At 44.0% G+C, this 27,443-nt stretch overlaps 1 protein-coding gene across 2 annotated transcripts in view; it reads left to right on the top strand.

Annotated features, from left to right (window-relative positions):
- Positions 1 to 294: 294 nt before the first annotated feature.
- The window catches only part of mcu (mitochondrial calcium uniporter), a 68,210-nt gene continuing 41,061 nt past the window's right edge, over positions 295 to 27,443 (top strand). For both annotated transcript variants that reach the window (XM_049600353.1, XM_049600351.1), the window contains exon 1: positions 295 to 470. In XM_049600353.1, the coding sequence (XP_049456310.1) occupies positions 354 to 470 (117 nt within the window). In that variant the 5' untranslated portion in view covers positions 295 to 353. The remainder of the gene's footprint in view (positions 471 to 27,443) is intronic.

Genomic DNA, 27,443 nt, shown 5'->3' with positions numbered 1-27,443 from the left:
TTACACTTTTACTCCCAAATACACCACTGTCCTATCACAACATCACAAATGTGCACACACTTGTAAAATGCAGTATACATTTATGTATGATAATCACACTTTGTGACCTTCAATAGAGTAGCTGAGTGATGGGTGTTTTTGTTGCTGCGACAAATGACATGCAGTCTGTGCATGTTTGTTTTGAATTAGCCAGCACAAAAGTGTTTTTTATCATTGCATACTGGTGCAACACTGGGCATGTGTATGAAGCCGTAGTCCAGCCCCGCAAACCCGCCCACCACCCTCCCTCTTCCCTTCGGTGCGTCTCGGTCCGCCCGCAGCAGTCTCCTTCCCGGCGAGGTTTCACTACAGAGATGGCTGCGAAAGTGTGCAGATCAGTACTCCTGTTGTCCCGGAGCAGCGGAGCGGTGGCCGGCAGCCTCCCCGCACTTGTTGTCTCTTCACAGCGACATCATCAGCACATAAGACCGGTAAGTCCCAGGACGTCTGTGCGCACAGGGGGAGGTGTAGGACCGGGCAGGCAGGCTGGACCGGGAGAGAAAGCGGCGGTGGTGGCTGGGCAGGCTAAGGAAGTAAAGCTAACTAGCCTCAAGATTTACCGCTCATGTCTTTTCTTCACATTGCGCTTGACGGAAAGGTGAGGCTCTAGATGAGTCATGATATGTATCCCAACCCGGTGTCGAGTGGTTGTTTGAATCCACAGCGGGACGTGGAGCTTTGACAGGCAATGCAGTTTTTTGGAGGGCTGGTTGAAGCCCATCAACACCCCACTGGCGCTGCCCCGTCGCTTACTGTAACTAGCCTCCAGACTCTGCTCTGCTTTCACATAATGCCTCCGATCCCTCGTGTCCTTCAACTTTGCAGGCATATTTTTTTTCCAGATCTGATCTGGTTGTTGTGTGCGGATCTGAATGCGTCCCCGTTGAAGGTGTGGGGTTGTTTCTGCAGTAGATGTTGGGGCTGGTTTGAACACCGACGTAGAAGGGATGGGTGTCTTATTTTTGTGCTGTTGCATTGAGGATGTTTGCAGCTTCGAGGCTGCAGTTTAGGGAACGGTTTGCTTGACAGTCCATGACCGATGGTTCCCCTCATCTCTGAGCTCCTACATGGTGTGTGAACTGCAGCAGGCTGTGTGTGTGGTGGTGGTGGTGCAGCAGCAGCAGAAACTCAGAATAATGAACGTCTGCCCTGAGCCACAGAGGAAAACTACAGTTGTGCTGAGAGGGAGTGACAGATACTCACTGTTTATTCATGCACATGCAGATGCACACACACACACACACACAAACACACAAACACATGAGACTCCACAAGAAACATGGAAGCCCACACTTGGATGATGTCAGACTCTCCAGCAGCCAGCCTGCTGTTTCTCCCCTCCCTGCGGGTGTTTCCCCATTCGGATGGGAGATCCTGGGTTTTCCTGCAAACTGATGCAGGTCCTTTAAAAGGCCACTGTAGCAAGACATGAAGCCTCAAAAATGCTTTCTATAACCAGGAGGTAATTGTGTTTACAAAACTGTCACCACAGTGCAATAGTTGCACATCTTGTTCCTGCCTCTATGACCCACTCCCTCTGCTAAAACTCTGAGCCTGCATACAGCAGCTGCCTGAGGAGGGAGGTGAGGCACAGGATGGACTTGAATACGAAAGAATGAGGAAGTCATTGCAGCTCAGGCCCTCACTGGAGCTAGGAATACTGCTGTGATGTTTTCTGTTATCTTTGACCGTCTTTCTTATTCTCACTCTGTTTTCTGGTCACCACCTTTAACATCCACCACTCCTTTTATACAAACACTGGCACACTTGCCTCGGGCCATGAGAAATTAAATGAGGCTCGCCTTCCCGTGAAACAGGCCAGCCTAGAGGTTAAGTAGCTGTCAGGACAGTCTCACTTGGTCCACACATCTCCACGCTTTCCCCTGGTGCTGTCGCCCACTGTGAACTATTACAATAGAGCACATTTACTCCCGTGGAGAGGTTATATTCTCCCCTGCTCTGAAATGTAAGCTGGCCTGTTTAAACTGTAAACGATTTAACGGGTGAGTTGTGTCTCAGCAGAGATGGCCTTAATAAGTTTTCATTTTTATTTCAGCCTCCTCAGGTTGTAGTTTTGTTTGCCTGTCATGTGCCTTCGTCCATCGGAGCGCTGCTGCCGCAGCTCCTAACGCAGGCCTGTCACTGTGTGACAGCCAAGCTTCTGTATTCATTTGTGAGTCCTTCACTGCAGTGTGGGAACTCTCAGTTTCTGGACTTGTGTCTATAAAGCTGCAGTGGGACACATACTTATGAGTTGCCATTAAGCACATTGTGTCTGTAAGCGGGACATCTCAAAAGACAAATTTGCTATCTGGAGCTCAATTTCAAGCAGCAGCTTCGACTTCTGCTTCAATAATGTGGTACAGACGTGATGGGTCAACTCTCCAGGGGTGCAGTGCAGACTGTGGGCTCCAAGGCTCACATTTAACCTGCACCTGATTACTATGGAGTCAGCTGTCATATAGAATGCTGCTGTCCTGAAGCGTGGCAGGGGAGTTGAGTCATTGCAAATAAACGGTCCTTGTAAATGGGTTATAGATCACAGGATGAAGGTGGGTTTTTTGAAGTATGAGCACACTGAGTTAATATTTCTATATGTTTGGTCTAAATTATAGGGGTTCATGTTGACGTAAAAAAACAAAGTGTTTTCTTCAGGTATTTATTTCCATTTAAGCCGACATGTTCATTAAAGCTGAGCAGTTGGTGGCTGTAGTCTTTGAGGCCAGGGGGTCGAGGCCCGCTCCTGGCTTTTAATCCAATCAGTGTAGGAGTAAACTAATTTATCCCTGCTGCCTTCACAGGGCTCAGTAGTGAAGTTATCCGGATTAGTGTGATAAGAGAGTGACTGTCAGCTTTTGGCTGTTGTCTGTTTAGAAGCATGATAAGATGGTTGAATGATTGATCAACCCGTCCATGCAGGCGGATTGATTAATGTAATCCTGCCATTCATGGACAAACTGGCTTTTATGCCCATTTATGATCTCAGACGTTCAAGTTTCAAGTTATTTATTTACAAATGCACAACGATGACAGAGGTAGTCGCCATTGAAAGTCTTGGCTCTCAAGCTCTCTCCATCAATGCTGTGTGGCTATGTATAAAAAAGAAAATTAAACAAATTAAAACAAAAGAAAATGAGAATCTAAGACATAGTTCAAGTTAAAATATGGGGATAATAAAATATTTTGGTATAATTGCAAATGAATTGGCTGAATGTTACCAGGAGTGTAATAGTCGTAGTTGATGATGTGCAGGTGCAACTAGGTAGGTTACCAAGGCGGAGTGGGTATAATCTCCTATTTATTCCAATAGCTTTTTGGCTAATAGGTGGATAAACTGTAAATGGCTTGAAAAAGAGGATATATACCTTACCCCCCTGCACATACCCTCCACTACAGCACTGCTCAAGAGTTCAGAAGTATTATGGCCTGCAGGATGAAGCTGTCTCTGAGCCAGGAGGTGCAGGACTGGATGCTGCGGTACCGTCTGCCAGAAGGCAGCAGGCAGAACAGTTTGTGACTCGGGTGGTCGGGGTGTTTGATAATCCTTTTAGCTTTCTTCCTACACTGCTGGGCGTAGAGGTCCTCCATGGATGGCAGCTCCCTGCCAATGATGTGCTGGGCAGTTTTTATATATATGACAGAGTGGAAATCGGTGTATTGTATGGAGGACCCGAGATTTTGACATGACATGATGAATGGAATGTCACATTAGCTGTCATTTATGGCGTCAAGGCTAATGGATGATTTCATTCTTCACTTTGGAGTCTGATGATTGACAGGTGTATGGCCCTCTCCTCTCCTATATGGATTATAACTGATGACATATCAGTGCTTAAGCTGAATTGGCTGTTTATGACATGAGAGGTTGCCTGCATGTCTGTTCTCAGATCTTATCATACCATGTCTGGTACCTCTCCTGGAGAGGAACCGTAATAATCTCTGGTCAGCGGCAGCTGCACTGTTCCATCTTTTCATTGATACTGGATTACTATCTGCACACAGAGCCAATTTTAATGGGCATGAAGTGCAATTTAGAGGGTTTTCTTTAGTGGGTGAGAAAATTGATCGGCGTTTTCCTGTGGGGTTTCATAGACTCTTGCTGGGCTATATGAGACCAAGTGATATGATAGGATTTCAGTCAGTAAAGGTATGACTACAGAAATGATTGATTTGTTGACTGGATATTCTAGCTTATCCATATACCGTACAATGTTCCTGCTACTGGTCTTTATATGCCTACATTTTCCACATTAGCATAACTGGCTTGGGTAAAGTGGCACCTATACTGGCCATACAGTATAAATAAACTGCTTCATGAAGTGCTTCTACAGTAAAAGACACAAAGAACTATTTCAGTGAAGTCATCTCAGGCTGTATGGACACGGAAGAAATTAAAAATTACTAGGGGCAGGATCATATTAATGAATAAGTAAGTATAGGGAAGGATCACATAAAAGAGAGCACTATCAAATTGCCAGCATGATGAAATATGATCAGGAATATAGTACTTTGCACCAGAAATAGCCTGGGCTCGGCCCAATAATCATCCAGAAATTAATTCAGAAGCATTACAGTGTAACTCTGCTTTAAGCCAGAGTTTCATATCTATCTCCACTAACTCAAACAACTGAGTAGTCCAGTCCACTACTGACTGCCCACCTCTTCAGTGTTTGAATTAGTTTTAGATAGTGAGCTGGAGAGCAATGAACAGGAAATAGAGGAGAGACAACCAATCTTGTATTGCCAGACAGGGCATGTTAGCTCGCTCTGCTTCAGTGGCAACCTATCTTAGTTAGACCAATGTCCAGATACAGAGTGACTGCATTTCCCTTGATTCATTTGCCCTTCTAGAAGACTTCAGTGCCCGCTAAAATCTTGATTGTGTCCCAAGCTGTGACCCCTGTGTGTCTGTATTGTTTCTATGGGGAACGGTTTCCCAGAAATGAGGCCATGTTGCTACAGCATCATGTTCTTTGTTTTGTTCGTAAAGCAGCTTGTCCCTTTTAGTACTGCTGTTTACTCTCATTGGTGTGTGTGTGTAGGCAGGAGATCAGGGTAAAAGGTAAGGTAAAAAATGGGTAGTAAACATGCAGCAGTTAATCATTTGATCATCAAATAAGCAACACAGTATGCTGGGAGATAAAAACATGGAAAGATATTATTAATGTTGTGCACCCTGAAAAATTGAATAGCAGTCTGATGTTGTGTAATCCACTGTTCTTGTTATTCCTAATCCCCCAAAAAACAAACAGTGGAGAATTGTGAGGACACAGAAGCTTGGAAAATGTTCAGTAGTGAAAGAAACGGTTTCCCTAGATAATAGATTATCTGGAAACACCAACATTTACTATCTAGTTGAAACAAAACGCTTCTCTTTTAGATAAGAAAACGGTCCTGGAGCAATTTGGCTGTGACTGGAAACAACCCAGATACCACATGTGTAAACCTATGCACTCGTGACAAACACTGCTGATATTTCATTGGCTGGTATGCCCAAACTGTCACCAAGAATTTCAAGGATGTTGAAAATTGAGCCGACCTCAAAGCAATGTGGTAACGAGACCCGTCAACGTTTGGTATTCTGTCACTTCACTGAGAAGTTGTTTGGAATTTGTCTGGAACTAGTCCGGCTATACAACTGGGTTCAGCCATAGTAAGTAATGAGCCACACCTGTATGTATATTCATACTCCCTCACTCAAGCAGAGCCATACGTCTCATTCTCCCCTGTGCGAACTTACATTTCCATGCCTTTGCTGGCATCTCATGGCGGCGTAGTGAAAACGTCATGCATTGTCTCCCCATCAAACAAAATGACAAGTGTGCATTGTCATCTTAGTACAGTGATGAAATGCTGATGGCTTTAGTGGCTGTGTGTCTGACAGAGCTCCTGTCGGCTCAAGTGGCGATCACCCTGGCGAGCAGCAGCCAGAGTAATTTCCAATGTCAGCTTTGGTCTGGGAGTTGTATGGCTGACCTGGCAGGCGTTCTGCTCTGAAACTGAGAGTGCTGCATTTGTTCTGCTGCACCCTCTTTTTGACATTTTTCTACAGAGTTTTCATCATCCATCTCACTGTTTCCAATACAATTAGGTTGCCCGGTCTGTGTGATAGTTGAGCTAAAGCCTGAGTGGGGTTTATCAGTTTACAGTGACATACAGTAGCTCTTGATTAAATAAGCTGTAGGCAACTTTGTTGTTATTGTATAGCGGTAATCACATTTCAGCATCTTATGGTAAAACAGCTTCTACGCAGGTATTTTTACACATTCCCCATGAACAGCTGTGGATTTTGTCACTATATAACTGCATCTTTTCAGCTGATTTATAGGTAAAGGGAGAAAAACTCACTTTGTTACTCCTCTCTGCTGGCTCTCCAGACATATGCCAGTGCGTGTCCTGTTTCCCCTGTGTCTTCTTCTTCTAATTTCCCTGCGCTCTCCAAGTCCATCACATTACAGCACCTGCTCAGCACGGTAACCTTTCTCACGCTCACCAGCTGTTTGCCCTGCAGTCAAATAGAACTGTCCTCGAAGGTGGAAAGGTTTAGTATTAGTATTCTATATTTGAATTTAGCAAGCATGGCGGCTGCATCTCCAGCTGTCTCCTTCTTTATATCTATAGTGCAGTTATTATTTTAATGCCTCAACTCCTTAGTAGACTTAAGGGCTACATGCATCTGTAATCTGCTGTTCATTATAGATGCTGTAGCATTGTAATGGATGAGACTATTGTGATAGACGAAGTCCTCATTAGTTCTCTGGAAGGGATTTCACCCTTGAAGTGGTAAATGACTGGTGAACTTCTGCTGTTGGCGTGGACTAATTAGCTGCATCCCATGTTTCTGTGTGGCCCAGCGTGTCTCCACTCAAGTCTGAAAAGGACATTAAACTAGGCCAACGTGTGTAATGTGATGATGGATGGAGGCGACGCTTGGTTACCCCCTCTCATCTCTGGGATGTCGGGCTGATGGCTGGTGGCGTCCTCTGCCAGGAGGGCAGGTGAGGCTGTGTTGCTAGTACCTGAAGGTCACCAGCAGCACAGCCTTTCATGTATTAGGTGTGGGACTGGGCTCATTATTGTGACAGCAAAACTAATCTGTGGCAGCACCGGGGTCCAAATGAGCAGTGTAAATCACACTGGGTAGATTTGGCTTGTATGAAGGTCAGCTCTGGCCAGATCTGTCAAAGAATGTGTGACAGATATGTGAAAGCTTTTCCAGATTGAGCTGTCCTGCAGTCATTTTATGTGGGTCAGTGGGTCTAGACCAGTTTGTCTCAGCCATACCTAGATGAGCACAGCAGCTTTTAAGTATTGCAGTACTCAGTATTGCATTTCTGCTGCCAGAATGGTTTCATTTAATGCTCTATGTGGTCATCTTAATTCTGCAGTTCAGATACTGTATGTCCTGTTGTGGGCTTCTGTGGTCTTAAAAGTCATGTTTTATTCATTTATTTCATTTTGATTTACATAAAACCTTGGCAAATCGAAAAATTTCACAGTAGCAACAAAATTACAATGGAGGAACAATATGAGGGCCAGAGAGTCGGTTATACCTGCAGGCCAGAGAACCTTAAAAATAGGACGACCTTGAATGCAAATAACAATTATGTGAGTATGCTAATATCTTACCTGAGTGTACTCATGTGTAATTGTCTACCTTTCCCTTGTTGAACGGGTTTCCCTTCTGGCTCCTCACAAGGTGCTGTCACACCAAAATTCTCTCCTGGGTCATTTCAGTAAAAAATGGGGACAAGATGCATTAGCTTCCTGTCGCAAATTGATCCTACCTTGTTCTCTTTGCAGAGTTCAGTTTGACAGAACGTCGCCCTGCAAAATATCAAGACTCTCCAATATGCAGCTAATTAGCGAGAGGTGGGGGTTGGGGGGGGGGTTGGGATTGACCTCTCCTTCAGGAAGTATTGATTGTTTATACCCTTGTTTGCTGGTCATGGTGAATTAATAAAAGCAGCTGGTCAGGACGGATGCTGGCTGAGTGCAGAGACATTGACAGTGGGTAGTGACTATTAGGTTTAATGAAATAGGTGTATCATTTTCAACTTGTGAATGCTAGCTCCAGCAGCTACTGTGTGCAAGTCATTATTGCATACCAACAATATGTTCTGTTTCACCTGCTTTTCCCCCAAAGCATTCAAGTAAATGTAATCTTGCTAATTCAGATCTGCTCACACTTTCATACTGTGTGCACACTCCGAGTGACGAAGCTACAGCATGGCATTATCGATGAATCACTGTTGAAGTGTTGCTCAAGCAGTTGTGATGTCATCATGGGCAGGTTGCTACTTGCAACAAAGCACCTCAACTCAACATCGTCTAAGGCAAAAAAAAAATCTATGCTTTCGACCAGTGTCTGAGCCCCATTACATCCCTGTGTTCACTGCAGTACTCAGAAAGCTAGCATAGCTGCCGCTAACCAAGTTAAATAACACAATGCCACAGTGGAAACAAAACATATGATTGGTTGACTTTTCACTGCGTCATTGGAGCACTGAAAAAAATGCTTCAATCCATGGCAAGTCGGAAGTTGATAATTCTGCGTTGGAATTCCCAACATTCGATCTAAATGCTTCCCAGTGTATTTGTTTGGGAAAACATGGACGCCTGCAGCAAACTGATGTTTGTTTGTCAAGTTTATTAGCTTGACAAGCATCTACAGAGGACCCAAACTATTTGCCACAGCGCAATAAGCAAAGAGTAGTGCCGTATAAACAAGTCAACTGTATTGCTAGTCTTTGCTTATTCAAATAATGCGTAACAGCTTAAAACTCTGCAAACAGGTGCAGAGCGTATTTGTGTAAACTACCACAGCCAATAGCAGAGTTGTTGTATGCATTTGTTTTGTGTGGACAGACGCTGAGATACCCATGCTTGCAAAGACTTCCATCAAGCACAAATCAACTGAATGGTAATGGGAATGGCAGCTACAGTGGCTGGTCCATTGCACTTTTCCATGGTAGTTTTTTTTTCTGGGTTCCAAGTACAATGGATTGCAAGGAAATTTGAGGCCGGCTCAACTTTGATGTGTAGCGTATCACGTTGGCACTTTTGCAGCTGTTGCTGTGTTACCCATAGTGTGAATCCAGCATTACTCAGAGGTACAACCCTCCTACTTAAATATACTCGCAACCCCCGATGCAAATGTGTCTGAGTTGCAGATATACATACTTAGGTAAAGCAGGCACATGAGTCAAGATATACTAATGAAAATAAAACCTGTAATCAGATTATTGTGTGTCGAGCTTCTCCTATCAGCTCCGTGATAGAGCTGTATTCTCTGAACCCACTCTGCTCCCACTTATCTACATTGCGCCGCTTTATTGAATTGAACAGTACGATATATGAAATCTGACAGATCCATAAATTACAATCGTGCAGTTTAAAGCAGAAAACAATCATATCAGGGCAGGGCAGCAAGAGGAGAATCACGATTGTGGGCACAGGCGAGCAGGAGTGAAGAAACTGGCTTTGCCGTCAACAATGAGGCAGCTCTTAATTGGAACCGGTACCATTATGTATGAATGAGTCCTGTTTTCCTGATGGGGTAATGGCTGGGATGTTGTTCAGAGGAATGTTGGGTTTCTGTGTTTTGAGGATTCCCTCGGCCTCCGTTTCACCTCTTTCACTGAAGAGGAAGTAGCTGAGAACGGCTGTTTCTCATTACAGCTTCCCCCAACTCACTGCCAGCAGAACTGAAGGGATTATTGCACATGTCTAACTATGTCTAACTACAAAACACTTTGCCTCGAAACTAGAGTTTTGCTCAGAAGACCATTACTCTGTTTTACATTAGTAGGTAAAAATGTGTTTGACTTTTTCTTTCTTGGTAGAACTGCTGCTGCCAACTTCAGATTAGCTGTGAATATCAGCCACCCCCCAAACTATAACGAGCACCATTTCTAGAAGAATACATCTAAATGAGATCTATCATATATGATGGTGAAGCAGAAGCATTTAAGATCCTTGACAGCTGATTTGAGTGTCATTGCTCTGTAAATTATTTATGCATGCATATAAGTCATGTAGAAACTCTTTTGGAGGAATAAGTGATACATTACAAGACATTTGAGGACACAAATCTGTTACATTTGGTTATAGTTTAACCAAAATAGAATACAACACCACTGAAGACAAACCTTTAAATCCAAATAAAGTGCACAAATTACAATAGGGTTCACTTTCAAAGAGGACCCCTGCAAACTTTAACAAGGCTAATAGCACTCTAATCGCTTGGATGCGCCCCTCCCCCCCACACAGAGACAAGCTCATAAGTAGTCCTTTTGTTCCTGCTGGATCAATTTACTGGGTTAATGGCAGGAGGGCTTGACATTTTCAAGTTCGTTACACCTTTTTTGGCCCGCTGATTTGAGAGTACAGGCCAGTGTCTCCTCTGATAACAGCAGTTGATCTCCGGGGACTGATGAGGCTGCTCTGCAGGAATGAAAATCTGCATGCTTTTCAGAGTTTATCTGAGTAGTGAAACATACGGATGTTAGGTTACCGGGGAAATGAGGGCCTTGCTGGTCATGGTTAAACATGATGTATGGAGAGCTGTGACATCATCCTTGTGTTGAGGTCGTTGTGGCTAGTGGGAGTGTGTGTCGACTGGAGAGGAATTCTCTCTCCATGGCGGCTTAGTGAGGCGCAGTGCCAAGCGGGCTGCTGTTTTTTGTTCCTTTTTAGCATTGGCTCACTTTGCTACCCTGGGTGGTTGGCAGGCGTTCGTCACAGCCGTCATGAGGGCTTGTGTAAACTTGCATATATATTACAACTCCACGCTTTGTGCTGATAGCGAATCAAAGAAGCGTGCAGCTTTGACATTTCTCCTTAAAGGGTAGAAGGGTATTTTAGGGGAAGTTGAACTTGTCATCACACGTTCTTGTGATCAAAGCACATCCAAAAGAAGAATGACAAAAGAAAGTATATTTGTTGATACAAATGCAGTAGCATAATGGTGTAGTATCTTTGCAACATTTCCCAGGAATGCCATTTAAAGTCATTGTGTGGATTTTTTCACCACTAATGGCCCTAATGAGCATTGTTTTTGTCAGTGGGCCACGTTTTTGCTTGTATTTTGTGCACAGGCTTAAGGATGTTGTCCAAGAGTTGGTGGCAGTAACATGCCAAGAAATGAAGTATTGCACCAGTGAAGACAGGCAAGAAGATTGCTAACAAAATTGGAAAAAAAAAAAAAAGATAATTAAAAACTGACTTTTCAAACGTTTTATGAGGAGGGATACACATTCAACACATTATAGGCTTGAACACAGTCAACACTATGAATTGATCTTGCTCCTATTCTATAGTGTTCAGTACAAGAAAAGTGATTTTCCTTTATCCACAGAAAATCCAGTAATTCTGAGCCATCAGTGATTTTCCCTGGGGCACAACGCTCCTGAACTATGAGGCAATGCAACATTCACCCCCTGTCATTTGTTGGCCAGTTGGTCAGGCGAGTGAAAGTCAAGCTGTTATTCACTTTAGGACGTTAAAATGTCAGTCATGTATATAACTATGGTTCTATGAATTGTGGCAGACCACCAGAGACAATCTATAGGCACTAAAGGTCCAGTGTGTAGGATTCAGTGGCATCCGGCGGTGAAGCTGCAGAATTGAAATTTTTACCGAATGCCAAGAGGGTAGGAGACCTATGGTGGCTGATGCAAAAACACAAATGGCCGTATCTAGTATGGTTTGGTTACTGTAGAAACAACATGGCGGACGTGGGAGAGGACCCGCTCTGTATGTTAATATAAGAGGCCCATTCTAAGGTAACAAAAACACAATGATTCTTATCCTTAGAAGATTATAAACTAATGAAAACATTGTTATTATATACCATTTCTGTCAAACGATGCCTCTAAATCCTACACAATGGACCTTTTACAATGGTTGTCTTTAAGTATGTAAATCCCCAGTCGTGACAATTCAGCACTCTCCTAACAAAGAAAGAAAAAACAGGTGGCACGAGGTCTTTTAACATGAAACAACTGGGTGTCTCAGAAGGCACACAGGCACAAGTGGTTGCCTGGCAGCTGCTCAGAGACGACATGTGGTCTGAAAAGTCACGACAGGAAAAGGGATGTCTGGCGGTACCAAGCCATTGTTTCATGGCTTGGAATTCTAGAGCTTCAATGGTGTGTTTCAGTGGACCAAATTCCCACTTGTCCAACAGCCCAGTATCCCGGAAAAATATGCCGATCGGTCTGAAAGAAAAGGCTACACACTCTCCCATTCAAAAACGCATGGCTAATTATAATGCAGAATGATGTCATTTGACCTTCCTACTATGGCAAAAGAATGACCCACCCTACTCTGCCTCTGATTGGCTGAGCCTGATATTCTACCCAGATCCTAACCAGTCTCACTCCTCATACCTAAACCTAACCAACCCACCTAAGGCAAAGAGTTCTAGCCATTCAGGGCCAGAGTAGAGCAGGAGATGCCTTAGCCATAGTAGGAAGGTTCAATGACGTCATTGTGTATATAATTAGGTATGGGCCCTTTGGAGCGACTGTTTGTTTGTGGGATACTGTGGCCGTCGGTCCAGTGGTACATTTTTCAAACTGCTGGGGCTTTGGAATTACGAGCCGTCAGAACAATGGACAGTCCCCCGTCTGCCACCCACAAACAACATAGTACACAGGAGTGAAACAGGCTCTGCTGTTCTCTCTCTTGTTGTTGCTCCAGGAGCTTTGATGCCCCTTTATGCTGACTCACTTTTTATCTGTATTGTCCCTTTTCACTTTTCTACCACCAGTACCGCTCGCTGCCTGAAACAAGCACAAGTCTGTGTTTTGTGAATGATGTTTGTAACAATCTCATTATACAACCACAAGTCAAGAACTGAGATTGATCAGACTCTGAGCACATCCAGGGAGTCTATGAGCCCCAGAAAGCAAGACTTTCTGTTCGGCCTGGTGCCCAGTTTGTTTGCTCTGTAATTACCCAGGTTGTAGCAGTGCCATGGTAGACACAAGCACACACAGGGGATTCACCATGGAGAAAACAAACAAAGATGCACACCTTGGCCAAACAATGGACTCCAAGCCCTCAAGTGCAATTGTTTTTATTTGTAATGATTAGCTGGACCAGAGAGGAAAGCCAAACACGTCTCATTCTGGTCACGACAAGCTCCATCATAACCCGAGCTTGTGTTTTTGGTGTGCGTGTACAATTTTGCTGCTCTGCAAGGTGAATATTGTAATAGCTTCCTGTTGATAGGAACCTTGCTTCCTCTGGCTACTTAACTGCTAGTTTTCAATGAATCAGGGCTCTGAGCTATAAGCCTTGTCTCTTTTAATTAACTCCTATATCAGCACAAGTGGATCAATAGCTGGACACACGCGAGGAATAGGCATGCCCGTTTCAGAGAGCTCAGCTGAGGTTGTATGGAAGAGGTGAGGAGAGGTCAGATATGAGATAGGTTGGTGCTGCTGGTAGGGGTTAAGGCTGTCTTTGCTGCCTCAGCACTTCGGAGCCTCGTTCACACCAACTAGTCATTTTAATGGTACTCCATATATCTGTGTGGATTGGAGGTTTTGACGAGATAATCCTATTAAAGGTAGGACAGGGCAATATATCTATATTATATTGACATCGTCCGTGGTATAGTGGTAGTTGATGAGGTAAGCGTACTACTGGGTAGATGGGTAGGTTACTGAGGAGAAGGAGGGTATACTCTCCTTCACATTCCAATGGCTTTTAGCCAGAAAAAAGAGGTGGGTATACCTTGTATGCCTGGGTATACCCTTCACTACACTACTGGACATCAAGATATGGACTCATTTTAGATTTTCGGTATCGTAATATCATACATTTTGTCTTCTCTGGGTTTTCATTGTTGTATTACAGTAAAGTGATGTAATTTTATGAACTTAACAGACTGTTGTAGCTGTTCTGTTATATGCCTTTACCCACTTAGTCACTATATCTACGTTATTAATTATTATTTATCAAAAATCACATTGTGCAACTATTTTGTGAAAGCACCAATAGTCACCCCAACAATATCTTTGGGATATCAAGATGTTTGATAAAAAATATTGCGATATTTGATATTCTTAAATATAGATATATTTTTGACCAAATACACACTTTAGATGATGTTAAAGCCGCTACAAGGAACTTTTAACTGGATGTACAAAAGTCTCTCGTTTCTGCTGATGTCTGTGCGTGACCTACAACAGCAAATGAGACCACTGGTGTGAAGATAAGCTATTTCTATATAGTGTATATCCATACCTTTAGGAAACTGTCTCTGGGTCCGCCCCAGGCCGCTTCCAGGACGAAATGATTTATGGCATTCAGACGGCACACGTCATCTTACCTAGCTGCTTACATTTATAGTGACTCTTATAAATAGTCGCTATTCCTCCTCCTCGACCCGACATCTGCAGGGAGTTAAAATATCATCGGGTAAAAGTTCTGTGAAAGCACTGGACTCACCAGCAGTCAGCCACGTCTCAGTCACACAGAGAAATCCAATCCTCGGCAAGTCAGGAAATCCTTCAGGATAAACGTTTTGTTCACTAGTGATCTAGCATTTACCAGCCCAATCCTGGCAGGAGTCGGCAGGTCCACGGCGTTAGCTATCTGGGGAGCCACACAGAGGCCGCAGGTTGCGCAGATTCACCCCGTGCCAGCGGGGACGAGGAGAGCAGGGGCCGTGGGGCTGGAACACCTCATCCGGGCCGACGACAGGTACCAGCCAGGTACTTATAAAGAATAAAGAGGCGAGGCACCGCTCCATACTCAGTCCAAGAAGCCATGGAAGTGCTCACCAAACAGGCCTTCAGCCTTACCAGACGACCACTGTGTTTACCCCGGCGGCGGTGGCGCTTACGCCGGAGAGGTGGAGCTGGGGCGGGGCAGAGGTGAGCTGGGATCCCCAATAGGAGCGGGGGCAAAGTTTTCCTGTCTTGTTGTTTCATTCATTCCCAAAACAAACACATGCGCGAGCCAGGTAAGCGTCTTTACGACATTAGTGCTAGAGCTCATGGGAAATGTTGGCTTCATTCCGGCAAAACACTACCGCTTTTGTCCACAGGGTCGCCAAAATCAACTCAAAATGAAAGTTCCTTGTAGGGGCTTTAAGTCGAGGTGCTTTGTTGCAGGTAGCAGACACACTCGAGCCTGTAACGACGTAACTACATTAACGAGCACTTAAGCAACACCTAAGTGACGGACGTGATAATGTAGCTGGTCATGCTGTTGCTTTGTTGCTCACAGTGTGAGCACAGCATTCCTTTTGACTGACTGTCCTGCAGTATGTTGGGCTTACAAGCAGGTTACAACCTATATGACTGTACAGTTAGTGCATCTAATGAGATTACTCACTGCTGACCATATTAAACTATCTACTGGACTGTCGCTGAACTGAAAACTGCTAACTAACAAAATGTCTTTAACTCCTCAATAGGTGTGGCTCTGGGCAATATGAATGAAATCTAGCCCTGTGTAGGTAATTTTATACTTTCATATTGATATATGTGTTGTGATATAGTGTAAATAATCTCAAAATTTCCCATAGATTTAATAAAAAAATACTACCTGAAAAATCAAGGTACTTTACACTGCTGCCCATTTGTTTGCAGCATTGACCACAATGACCTAGTGCAATTAGACTAGATTAAATAAATAGATTACTAAATCATTATAAACTGTATATTTATATATACATTACAACTGTAAGGTTGAAAAATGTATGATGTCTCACCTTCATTTTACCGAAGTTTACAACGGGCCATTAAATCCTGGCCTATTCTAAACCACTGTGCCCTGCCCTATAAAGTGCTGTTCTGCCTTGTTGTACGTGAAAGTCAGTGAGGACTTAGACGGGACGATGTGTGTGAGATGCAATCTTGTCTCCACTCAAAGGCACCTCCGGGAAGCAGGGCAGTAAGTAAATTGCTTATGTAAATAGCTCTGCTGCTGTAATCGTTTGTTGATGAGGTCTCTCGACTTGACGTGGAAGATTTTGAAATTCTTTTGTTCTTGGGATTAGAAGAGTATTTAACTCTTGACTCACAGCGGTATCAGGACATCGAGTTAAGAGGGTATATAATGCTACAGCTGCCGTAGCATTACAGATACGGCAGTGTTTGATTAAAATGATGGTGACTCGTGGTCTCGTTAGCGGTTATTGAGAGTGAGTGTTTTTGTTAATGAAATCTGACAGCCATAATTGTTGTTCTCGGTCATTGAGTTAATGCCATGCTGTTTGTAGGAGCTCATCTTTATGGCGCAATGGCAGCGTGGTATTCATAAGCATGACATTCATGTAGGCTAATGCTAATTAACACTATCTGCACGATTGCAGGGGACTTTTCTCTTGAGCTCTGACAGTGTTTTCAGACTGTGCCTGTTTCTTTAAGGGCACTGAGATGGAGGCCTTTTTGTTTCTCACTTTACAGGCTGAGGCTTTGCTGCAGGTGTGCTGTAGCTCTGCCGGTCCAGCTCTTTGTTGTATGAGAGCCTGTGAGGGAAATAAGGAATATTTATCTTTATTTATTCACTTTCGTGCATGTGCTTGTGCATGCACACACTTGCCTCACACGCTTTCCTTGATGGAGATTGAGGAAGAAGCTGTTGACCTCGAAAAACGCCTGTGGTTTCCTCATCCTCATTCCACACACGGAGGTCACAAAGCAGTGGACTGCAGAGTCCCACGACCTTCTGCCAGAGAGGTTTAGCGATGACCCTGCCGCCCGCTGTCTTCATGCTGCTGTCTGGCATGGATGTGTGTGCATACCCTGCAGGCCTTGCATCAGCTTGAAAGGCACACAAGCTTCTCCCAACTTCACACATAAAACCTGCTTTCTCTTGTGAGGTAGCGGATTGTTAGTCAGCTGTTTGTGTGAACGCCTGTTCAAAGACTTTGGTTTGAAATGAAGCTGTGAGCGAAAAAGACGAGCGGCATGGAGAGGTGGAGATACTAGACATTTCCTTTCTCACTATATTGTTACTCATCCTTTGCCAGCTAGCTAGTGCCCCACTGTTCTATAAATAGGGTTGAGGAGATGGTGAAGAGGAGACTTTGTTGGAGAATGCATTTCCATGGAGACAGTCGTCACTGGGCTTTGGCTGCGTGATCAGAGAGCCATTGGGAAGGACAGGATTCAGGGCTAGTTTAGCTAAAAGTATGTATTTACATTCCCTATAGTTTCCAGAGCAGTGTTGCCATAGCAGTCTGGGAAAGCCATATTACAACAACGTTGTTCCTCCCTTCTGGTTGTAAGTGTCTGAGTTGACTCTAAATACTGCAGCAGCTTCCCCATTTTGCCTGGGAAACAACATGTAACCAGCTCCTGCAGAGCGTTGTGTTAGTAAAGTTAACATCCCTCTGCCTCACTTAACGCCACACACATACACAGACAGTCGGGCTCACAAACGCAGATTGAAATCTTATTTTCATAGATCCCTGTCTGCGAGTAAGAGCATTTGAGGCTTTTGTAACACACTGGAATCTTATGACCCCCTGGCAGTCTGTCTGTATGAGTCACGTGAGTCACTATAATTGTGCTCCATTAGGTTTCTCTTAAGGTATGTCAGAGTGGCCACATGTCAAGCATGTGGCAGCTATATTAAATCATTTGAGTGTTTTTGCCTCAGTTGTTTTTGCTAATGTGGGTAACAGAGTGTAATGTCGTCTCTGAGGTATTGATCTAGGTGGGGCTGTTCGGCATTTCTGTGGTATTGGAATAATAAAAAGTTGCTGTTTCCACTGTGCACATGGAAAAATTCGGCTAATGCATATCTCTCTGACCCAGTTATTTGTGTCTCTTCTGTGGTGCTTTGCTTGCTGTGTAGCCCATCTGCAGCAGAGCCCCGTAACTTCCATGTTATGCGCAGGCAGAAGACAATTATCTGCTTGTCAGAGAAAGGTTACAGACTTATTCCTTCAGACAGCCGCTGCATAGAAATCAAATGCTTGTCATTCAGCCAGATGGTTACCAGGTATCAGCCTGGTTGTTTTCCCAGGGAAAATAGCTGAGCTGAGCTGAGCTTAGCATCAGAACGGATCAGTGATGTACCTCCAGCTGAGCTTTCAACTCGCACTGCCAGAGCTTTTACCGACCCGGGTCCTGAGGGGAACCCTAGGGAAATCCCAACCTGGACATGAACTGGATGGGTGGGAAAGGGGATGGAGGGAAAAAGTGCAGGGGTATTGAGAGGTGAGAGGGGGAGATGTGGGAGTTGAAGAGGAGGTTATGAGTATCTTCTTTTTTGATAGGTAGTAGCAACACAATGGCAGGGCTTTTTTGTTTTAAGCCTTAGGCAGTGTTTCTAAAGTTACCATGTATTGAGCTGTCTTTTAAATCCAGGTATTTTACACTGGCATCAGGAAGATATGAGAAATTCTCCCCACCAAAAATCAAGGCCACAAAGTACATGTGCAGGTGACTAACAGAGGTTGATTTGGAGGCAAGAAGAGAAGTAGATAGGTACAGGTTCCTGGAGCTTTTTGAAAGTCTTGGTGCTGCTGTTGCCTGGGTAACACTTTGCACACTGAAAATGTCCTTTTTTTCCAACAGAGAATTGAAGGTTATCCATCTCATTGTCTCCTGTCTCTCTACTTCTTATGCAAAAATGGCCTCTCTCCACTCTTGGCATCATGTCATCCAGCAGGATACAGCACAACATTTCTCTGTGCAGACATGCACTGAGTAAAAAGGCTTCTTCACAACTCTCCTATTGGGTGACTGCACTGGCCCCTACACTATGCACTTTCTTCCATTCAGTCGCCTCTTCGGAATAAATGTAACGCTACGGTGCACAGGCAGTGGCAGTTTTCATTCCAGTCTTGAATTATTGAATTGCCTATGAGGCTTTTCTTCAAATTTATACTTCCTTTGATGCAAAATTGAATATAAATCATTATTTTGTCAAACGTAATTTGAAGAGAGTTGCTGCGGCTCAATTTTTATCTGTTTTTGCAACTGTCACAAAAACCCAGAGAGAGAAATGCATCAAGTCTCATTTCTGCAGTCTGTTGCTTTATTGCCATTTAGTTCACAACTCCCCGAACCCTGTATTCAGCTGACATCTTCCCACACGCCGAAATACATTTTGTATGTCAAAGGCAGTGGGAGTATCACAGTAGGAGCAGTCTGCTCCCTCACGCAGCCTTGTACACACAGACTGGAATTCATTGATCAGAATAATGGCTACTGTGCTTCTCAGATTCTGGTGGAGCAAAAGCTATGTGGCTGCTGTAACGAAGCTGGGGTGAAGTTTTGATATGATTGTGATACCTGTCTAGTATCTGTCCAGTATAAGCTCTTGTTTGCCGTCATGAAGGGTTTAGATTCACCCAAACTGCAATGAGAAAGCAAGGTGATAACGATCAGTCAACACTAACGATGGGAATTGATCAAATGTTATTGATACCAATGCCAAATTGATTCTACTTATCTGTCTGATCCTTTATTGATTCCCTTGTTGATTCCTCATCAGTTTTCTGTGTGGAAAATATTAATTCCTGCACGTTTTCACCGTCAAAGCAACTGGTTTATTATCTCTCAGTCTGAACATGGTGTCGTTGATATGCGTGAATATATGTATAGGAATCAGCTAACCTGCCTGCGTGGCACTCGTGGGTAGAGTGTTAAGTACATGGCCCTCATGGCGTTTAAGCTCATGTTGCATAGAAAGATGCTTCAGTATATTGCTGGTGAATCCACCTTTATTTCAAATGATCATTTTACAGATATGATAAGCAGCACTGTTGCCGTCTTTACTCCTGAAATGAAGCCATGCTTTGGACCGTTTCTTCTTCTCTCCATCTTGCTGCAAGTTTCCAGTAGTGTAGACACATGAGTTTGATGATAGTTTTGTAATATGCCACCGTCAGGAAGTCACGCCATCATCAACAACAGGAATTGATATGCTAGGAGGCATGTGATTTTGGTGTATCAGACAATTTGGAACTGATTTTCGATTCCCATCCCAAGTCAACACCCTTGGCAGTAGTTCACAATAAATTCCTTTCATAGTTCTGCTGATGGAAAACTTTTGATGTGACGGAGCAGAACAGTGTGTTCTGTTTGCATTAGTAATATCCAATATACAGTAGCCCATAAAGCAGCGCCGTGATATTGCAGGTCAGCGCAGTTACTTCCTGATATGTGCAGTGGAAATGATATACAGGCTTACCTCACAATGCACACGGCTCAAGTGTGCTGCAGCAAGCCGGTTTAAGAAGGACATACCGTGGGTGAGAGGACAAGCCTTCGGTCAAGTGGTGCGGGTGGGGGCGTGAATAATACTGCAGCCCACAACCTACAAAAGGAGTTAAGTGTTTGAAATGTAAATGTGTTTCTTAATCAGCTGATAACCATTGAAATACCTGACTGAACAAAGTTCTAGCTGTAGTTTTATGTGGGGCTTGACTGGGAGACAGCTAACCCTTCTCTCAGTTCTTCCAAAGACAAATGACAGGCCCATAAAAGTTTGATTAATATGGTTGACTAGAGTTACAGCACCAGCTTGGGATGGCACCGACTTGTTGTCAAAGCTGAGCAGGAGGCCAAAATAGGATCTGAGCCGATGGTGGTCGGATCAAGCCTGAGACATACATGCAGAGACACAGCGTGTGGTTGCAGCAGCTGACTCTTGCAAGCAAACCACTTCCTATTCTGAGACCTAAAATGTGTGAATGAGTGAACAGAACCCCCTCTCATAGCTTTTCCTGCTGGCTGTGTAGGGCTAGAGCCACTTAGTCTGGGAACCCGCCAGTTCTGAGTGTAAGCCATATTTTACTTATAACACATTTGGCTGTGTTACCTAATTTTATACCTAATCGTGTAAACAGTGAATGTTGGTATTGACTGAGGGTTGAAAGATATGCCCTTTTCTGTTCCAATATCATAATTTAACGCTGCTCATATAGCTTTGTGTAAGCATTAGGTTGTTGCTATTTGTGTCTTTCACTGATGCTCAGAATGAGTTGCTATGTAATGACCACACACACACACACACAGACCTGCAGACATGCAGACGCACACGCTCAGACAGAATTTTTTTTCCATGCACAGTCTCTCTCCTCTCCTCTCCTCTCCTCTCCTCGCCTTGCCTCTCCTCTCCTCTAATCTCCTCTCCTCTCCTCCTTTCCTCCTCTCCTCTCTGATGCTTGTTCACTCCATCTCCCTTTCTCTCGTGTGCCTCTGCCTTCTCCCCCTCACGCCCACGCTTCCACTCTCAGTGCTGCTGATCATCGGCTTTATCTCCACAGCTCGGTATAACGCGTATGTGTCTTTTGTATGAGACAGAGCAAACACCGCATTCCATACAACCTTTTTGCTTTCCCCTCGATCCCTCGGCTCTAACCTTGTCGCCAAAGTCTGTTTCCAAAGCTTTACATTGAAGCTTTACTCTGCTCTGCTTACTCTAAATCCTCTTTGTTAGTCCTTACTTCTTCATACTGGGTTCATTCTTGTTTACAGGACCTTAGGTCCTCCCTTTTTAAAAGCTAGATGGAACTGCGAGGTCTTTTAAAAGTGTGATAAAGTAAGCAATGTTTGTTCTGACATTTCCAGGCCACTCCAGGCTTTCCAACAATACCAGCAATGTTATACTGTGGCTCTCTCCACCCTTCTAAGCTTTATTTGGGTAACACCTGGGGCAATAAATCAGAAAAATATTTTTATGGTAGAGATGTCGGACTTTTATCTAGAACGTATCAGCCTTTGTGCCTCCCGCACAGCCCTCCTATTCTGTCCTATCGTCTCCTCCTGCTTTCTTTTCTTCATCTGTTCCCCTCCTCTTATAGTCCCCGAGACACCTGGGGATGAAGCTGCTTTGTTGCCGTATTCCATTATGAATGAAGGCAGTTTTCAGCCCGCCCATTCATCTCTGCTGCAGCATGAGATGCGGAGCTGTCAACCTCACTCTCTGAACACCCCGCCTTCGTGACCCTGTTTGCGTATACGTGTGTATATCCCATGTGAACAGTCAATAAATGGCGGAGGGGTAGTACGTGGCCGCGTTGTGTTTCTGTGGTGATAAATGGCGAAGCCAGTCACTGACTGTGCAGCCCTCTCCGCCTTCTGTCTGGCTTATATTGGTTTGCAGGAACCTTGCAGCGTGGCTCCGGTAATTTCTTTGTCCAGCCCATGCAGCACAGCTCACACATCCACACACTTTGTGCACATAAATGTCTACATGTCCTTGAGAGAAGAAGGTGACCGTTGGGTTCACTGGGAGTCTGACTGTGTCTGTGATGTGGTTAGTATGAGTCCTTCACACCCCGTCCAGCTTACTGGGACAGGTTATTGCTATCTATCCCTGAGCTCCTGTCTTTATGTGTCTGCCTATCATCGGGGAACCCCTGTAACTGGATTGGATCTCCTCCTATTAAAGACTTTCATTGGACAGTGGTCACTCAGTAACCCCCCTTCGCCCTGTATGTGCAGGCACTGGGTAACAGGGTGTGCTTAATGTGTTGGAAATTTCATTTAACTCTCCTCTTCCCCTCTCCTATCTCGCTCTCTTCATCTCTCCTCTCTGTGGCCACTGATTGCCTGCAGCCTCCCCACTTTCTCCTTCTCCCACCCCTCCTTTTCTCCCCCCTCGTCTCCCTGGGGCTGCCTGCCTTTCTCCTACTGGTGAAGGAAATGCAGAGAAGGGTGAATGAGCAAGGCAGGGAGAAGAACTGAGAGAGGAAGATAAGGGAATGGGCAGAGATAGCCAGATCAGAATGTGAATCACTTGAATTGTACAATAAATGTTGGCCACTTTGGTGCAGAGTCACTGAAAAGTTGCAGCTTTGCAGAGCCTGCTGACAACAGGGCTTCAAAGAGGAAGCACAGAGACGACAGACTCCAAATGTCATTCTCTCAGTGTACTCATCATGCAATATTAAATAGCTGTGTGCATTTGAATGCATATGAGGATAAGAGGATATGATGTAGGTTAAAAACTGGCCATCACGCATCAGTCTCTTTAGCATGTCTTCCATTTACCATCTGCTGTACAGGTTAACTCACTTAACTAGGAGCAAATAACATTCCCATTACTTTGCTCGCAATACCCTCTGTAGCTCAGCACACGCGCCATGTTCTGACACCTGCCTGACCCTGCCGCTATGGTGTTTCGTAACCAAGAAGCTTGTTAAAACCCTGCTGAGGATCCAGTGTTTATTATTTCACCTTAAAGCAGATTTCTGGCCTTTCACCATGTACTCGATGGCTTAACTGTCAGGTGTAGGTGTAAGGTGAGGAGGGGAACTTTAAATCGTGGTCAAGACATTTGTGGATAATTGTTTTTATACCAATTTCTCCATCTGGATTCACTGAGCTGTTATTATGATGTGTTGAATTAATTAGAGGCATTAATTTTAGACTTTTTAAAAGTGTCAGGTGCTTGACATTCCCTCCCTCTCTCGTAAGACTTGAGTTGCTACTTTTATTTGTCGGATTTTTCACCCTGCGGTAACTGGATCAGCGGAGTTGTCAAGGGTATACAAGACATTATCAACTGTTTTCATGCAGGGAATAATTTTCAAAATTAAATTGTTGAGGCTAATGGGCTCTCGGATACACGGGGCTGAAAACACACAGTCTGACGCCGCCTTTTACAGAGCACACCCACAGGCCTATTCGACTACACAATCTTCCACGGAGGCCCACTTAACTTAGCATCTGTGACATCTAAGATTAGCCATTAGCCAATCGGAGCTGTGAGATATCTTGCATCAGGAGACATCTGAGTCTCCTGGTTGCGTGCTGACGAGTCGTTTCAAGTAATTAAAGCTGCTGGGGATCACGTCAGTCCAGGCGCTGGGAATGTACGGAGGTGACAAAATGCTGGAGTCTGGCCCTGGCTTGGAGCTCATGTAAACACTCCAGTATGTGTTGTTGCGAATCAAGCAGCACTCAGGTGTCAAACACACCAGGCTGACAGCATGTGAAGCATGACGGATAAAGACTTGGTATGATTGGAGTTACCTGAGAGGACTGCGATCCGTGCACCAAACAGATTTTAGGTTTGATGCGTCTGTGTTCCGTGGAGATTGGTCCCTGATTAGCAGCAACACCGTGCCATAAGTCAACCAGTAAATCAATATGTGGCAGCAAGTGGACACTTATTTTCTCACTGTGACAAGGAGTATGAAGCATGTTCTGAGTGTGTCATACGTGATGTGGCTGACTGATACATGCTATTTCATTTTAAGTGGAATTGTTTTTTTCCTTTAACCGATTATGCAGTAAATAATTGCACAATGTAGTGGCTTTAGTATAAAGACACCATCTGTGTTTAGACTGGTTCCCTATAAGCCTTTGCGTTCACTCTGTAATTCTATCTGCCACTGAGTACGATCTCCTGGTAAAATGAAGGCTCAATTTACAACAAAAAGGAAGTGTGTCAACTATTATGTAATCAAAACAGGAAGACAATAGCGCTTCTCTTTTCCTGGTAGCCATCGGTTGCTATCCTCAGAAGTTCTTTGCAGTTACTATCTTCAGTAGCGGAAACTGTAGATGGTGCATCAACCAAAGTAACTGGAAAACAAAATGCAGTGTGTCCTGTGTTGTTGGTAGCTGCTAGAGTACAGCAGCACCAACATTAATACCACATGGAAACGCTAGGGGGGTAAAAGATGAAAAGCTTTTCCCCTTTAAAATGTAAAAGAAAAGCCACTCAGTGTTTGTTTTGAAGTGTGTCACTTGTCTGGGAAAACAGACATTTTTTCCCAGCAGTGTCATCAACACGCTCTTCCCTTGAGCAAGTGCTGGGCCTTATGACTGAGAATGTCCTCAGGATAATAACAAAGTCTACACACAGCAAGAGTTACTCCAAGAAAACACAGAGGCGTTGTTGCAGAGTCAGGCTGTCATTTGTACTAGAACAGGTTTGAAAATAAAACAGTGCCTCATTTCTTTTTGGGAGTTATTCTACTTTTGAATGTTTTAAATATCAGGGGTTCTCCTGTTGTCACATCATATTCATTCATTCATTCATTCATTCATTCATTCATTCATTCATTTTCTGTAATCGCTTATCCCTGGACAGGTCACCAAACTATCACAGGCCTGACACATAGAGACAGACAACCATTCACACTCACATTCACGCCTACGGACAATTTAGAGTCACCAGTTAACCTGCATGTCTTTGGACTGTGGGAGGAAGCTGGAGTACCCACAGAAAACTCATGCAGAGAACATGCAAACTCTGCACAGAGGGGCTCCCCCCACCCTGGGTTTGAACAGTCCTCTTGCTAACTACTCTACCACCGTGCCGCCTAGAAAACAGACATTTTTCCTAGCATGTTCATCAGCAAGCTCTTCCCTTGAGCAAGTGCTGGGCCATACGACTGAGAATGTCCTCAGGATAATAACAAAGTCTACAAACAAGAGTAGACTTACTCCAAGAAAACACAGAGGCGTTGTTGCAGAGTCAAGCTGACATTGTTTGAGCAGGTTTGAAAGTAAAACTGCAACAGTGCCTCACTTCTTTTTTGGAGTTATTCTTCTTTTAAATGTCTCTCCTGTTGTCATGTCATAGAATAATAACATTTATTTGAAAAAGATCTGCTCAATTCTTACTTTGTGTCATTGAAAAAGACAATTTCTGGCATCTTTCAGTGGTAAAAAAGACTATTAATGAAATTCTAGGACTTATGTTACCCATTTGTGTTGACATGCTAGCCTGGATCTAGGTGTCTGAGTCTTTGTGCATGTTTTTTCATTGTTTCAAATGAATTGGCACTTGACACAAAGCAATGGCAGCTCCATGTTATTCTCAGGCCAATGACATGCAGGGACTGCTCTCTGAACAGGCCCTCATCCAACACTTTGGGTCCACCATCCTTTATTGCTTTCCCCGTAGTGTGTACCTGTGTACACTGGTCCATGTGGGCAAAAAATCACTGTATAGTCTGTATATGGTGTAAAACATCAAGCTGATTGGATTTTGTAATTGAGAAAATATATAGTGCTAATTATTGTCACCGGTTTATTGCCCGGCAATTCTGGGAGCCGTTAGGAGCTCCATAGTGTATGCCTCACCCCAGTCAGCAGTGAATGCTTTAAAGTGTACTGTTCTGCTGACTAGGGAAACAATATGGGATGTTTTCTTTTTCGTTGCATTGGAGTTGCCACTTTGCAAGCAGAAAGTAAGTCTGTCTCCTCACCTGTTTGTTGCTTATTGTTGCTTTTCTGCAAAGAAATGGCGTTGTCAGTATAGGGACTTAACCAGCAGGTGCTTCCTGTATCAGGAGAATAAGGTGGTGTGTTTTGAGTGTGTATACATTCTGTATGATTCAACGCAGTGTTGTGGTTGGTATCTAGAGAGAGCAGCTGTTGTCCTCTGTGGCAATCTAATCAACAGAAATAGACGAGGCCTCCCCTCGCTGGGCCGCACGCCTGGTGATGTGGAGAGGTCACAGCTTTCAGAAACAACTCTTATACCTAGGGAAGAGTGCATGGTAGTCGTTCGTCAGATCTGGATTTGCATTAATGTCTGTGGGAATTAATAGTTCACTTGTAAGGCTTTGTTGTGTTTCATGACTTTTTTAGATAATGATATACAATTCAGTCCTGTTGCATATTAACGTATGTGTGACTGAAGGGGCGGTGAGAGCAGGATTGGCTCACCTCACCCCATTTAAACACAACTGTGCAGAACAATGGCTTGCACTGTGTTCCCCAAAGTCTGTGGAGGTCTCATTATTTTGGTTAGTGGTCTAGCATTCAGCCCTAATATTTAATTATTCTCCAAAAATGAGAATTCATATTAACGTAGCACACTTTGTTGTAAAAACCTGTGGTATTTCTTGAACGGGAGCTCACTGACCCACACAGCCATATTATGCTGTAACTGTACTGCCGCAGCTTGAATTCACTGCCAGAATGAAAATGAGTCAGTTTGGTTACTTGGCAGAGACCTCACATCAGTAAATATTCCACATCACAGCGTCAACAATTCGACAAATGCTGTCCCTCCTCCACAGTCACAGACCGGCGGAGACTCTCTTGGCAATTCATGGACACTTTTTATAGTCTCTGGAGTCTTGAATACAGGCCCCTCCTATGAGTTGATGCTGTATGTCTGACTTGGCATAGATAAGGAGGAGGCAATAATCCTGCTGCAACATGCTATCTTAGTACCAAGGACCGTTGCCTATCTTATTGTCAAGGACACTTTGTTTGAAAGCCCTGTTTTGCATTGAAAAATTTATATAGAACACTATAATGAACAAATGCAAAGAGTGTTTCATTTAATGCCCTCAAACAATCCTTTCAGGAATTATTTCTGCTTGTTTGCAGAGCTGCAGGAAAAAAAGTGTCATCAGCGCTGGTTATCACAGCAGCACTCCCGGGTAGCTAATGTTTGAGCTTGACTGGTGCTGAACCTCGCATGCTGAGAAGAAAATCACATTTTAG

Source organism: Epinephelus fuscoguttatus, linkage group LG16 (assembly GCF_011397635.1).
Source record: "Epinephelus fuscoguttatus linkage group LG16, E.fuscoguttatus.final_Chr_v1".
Classification (NCBI taxonomy): domain Eukaryota; kingdom Metazoa; phylum Chordata; class Actinopteri; order Perciformes; family Serranidae; genus Epinephelus; species Epinephelus fuscoguttatus.
The sequence above is the reverse complement of the archived record's forward strand: the minus strand, read 5'-3'. Positions and strand labels throughout refer to the sequence as shown.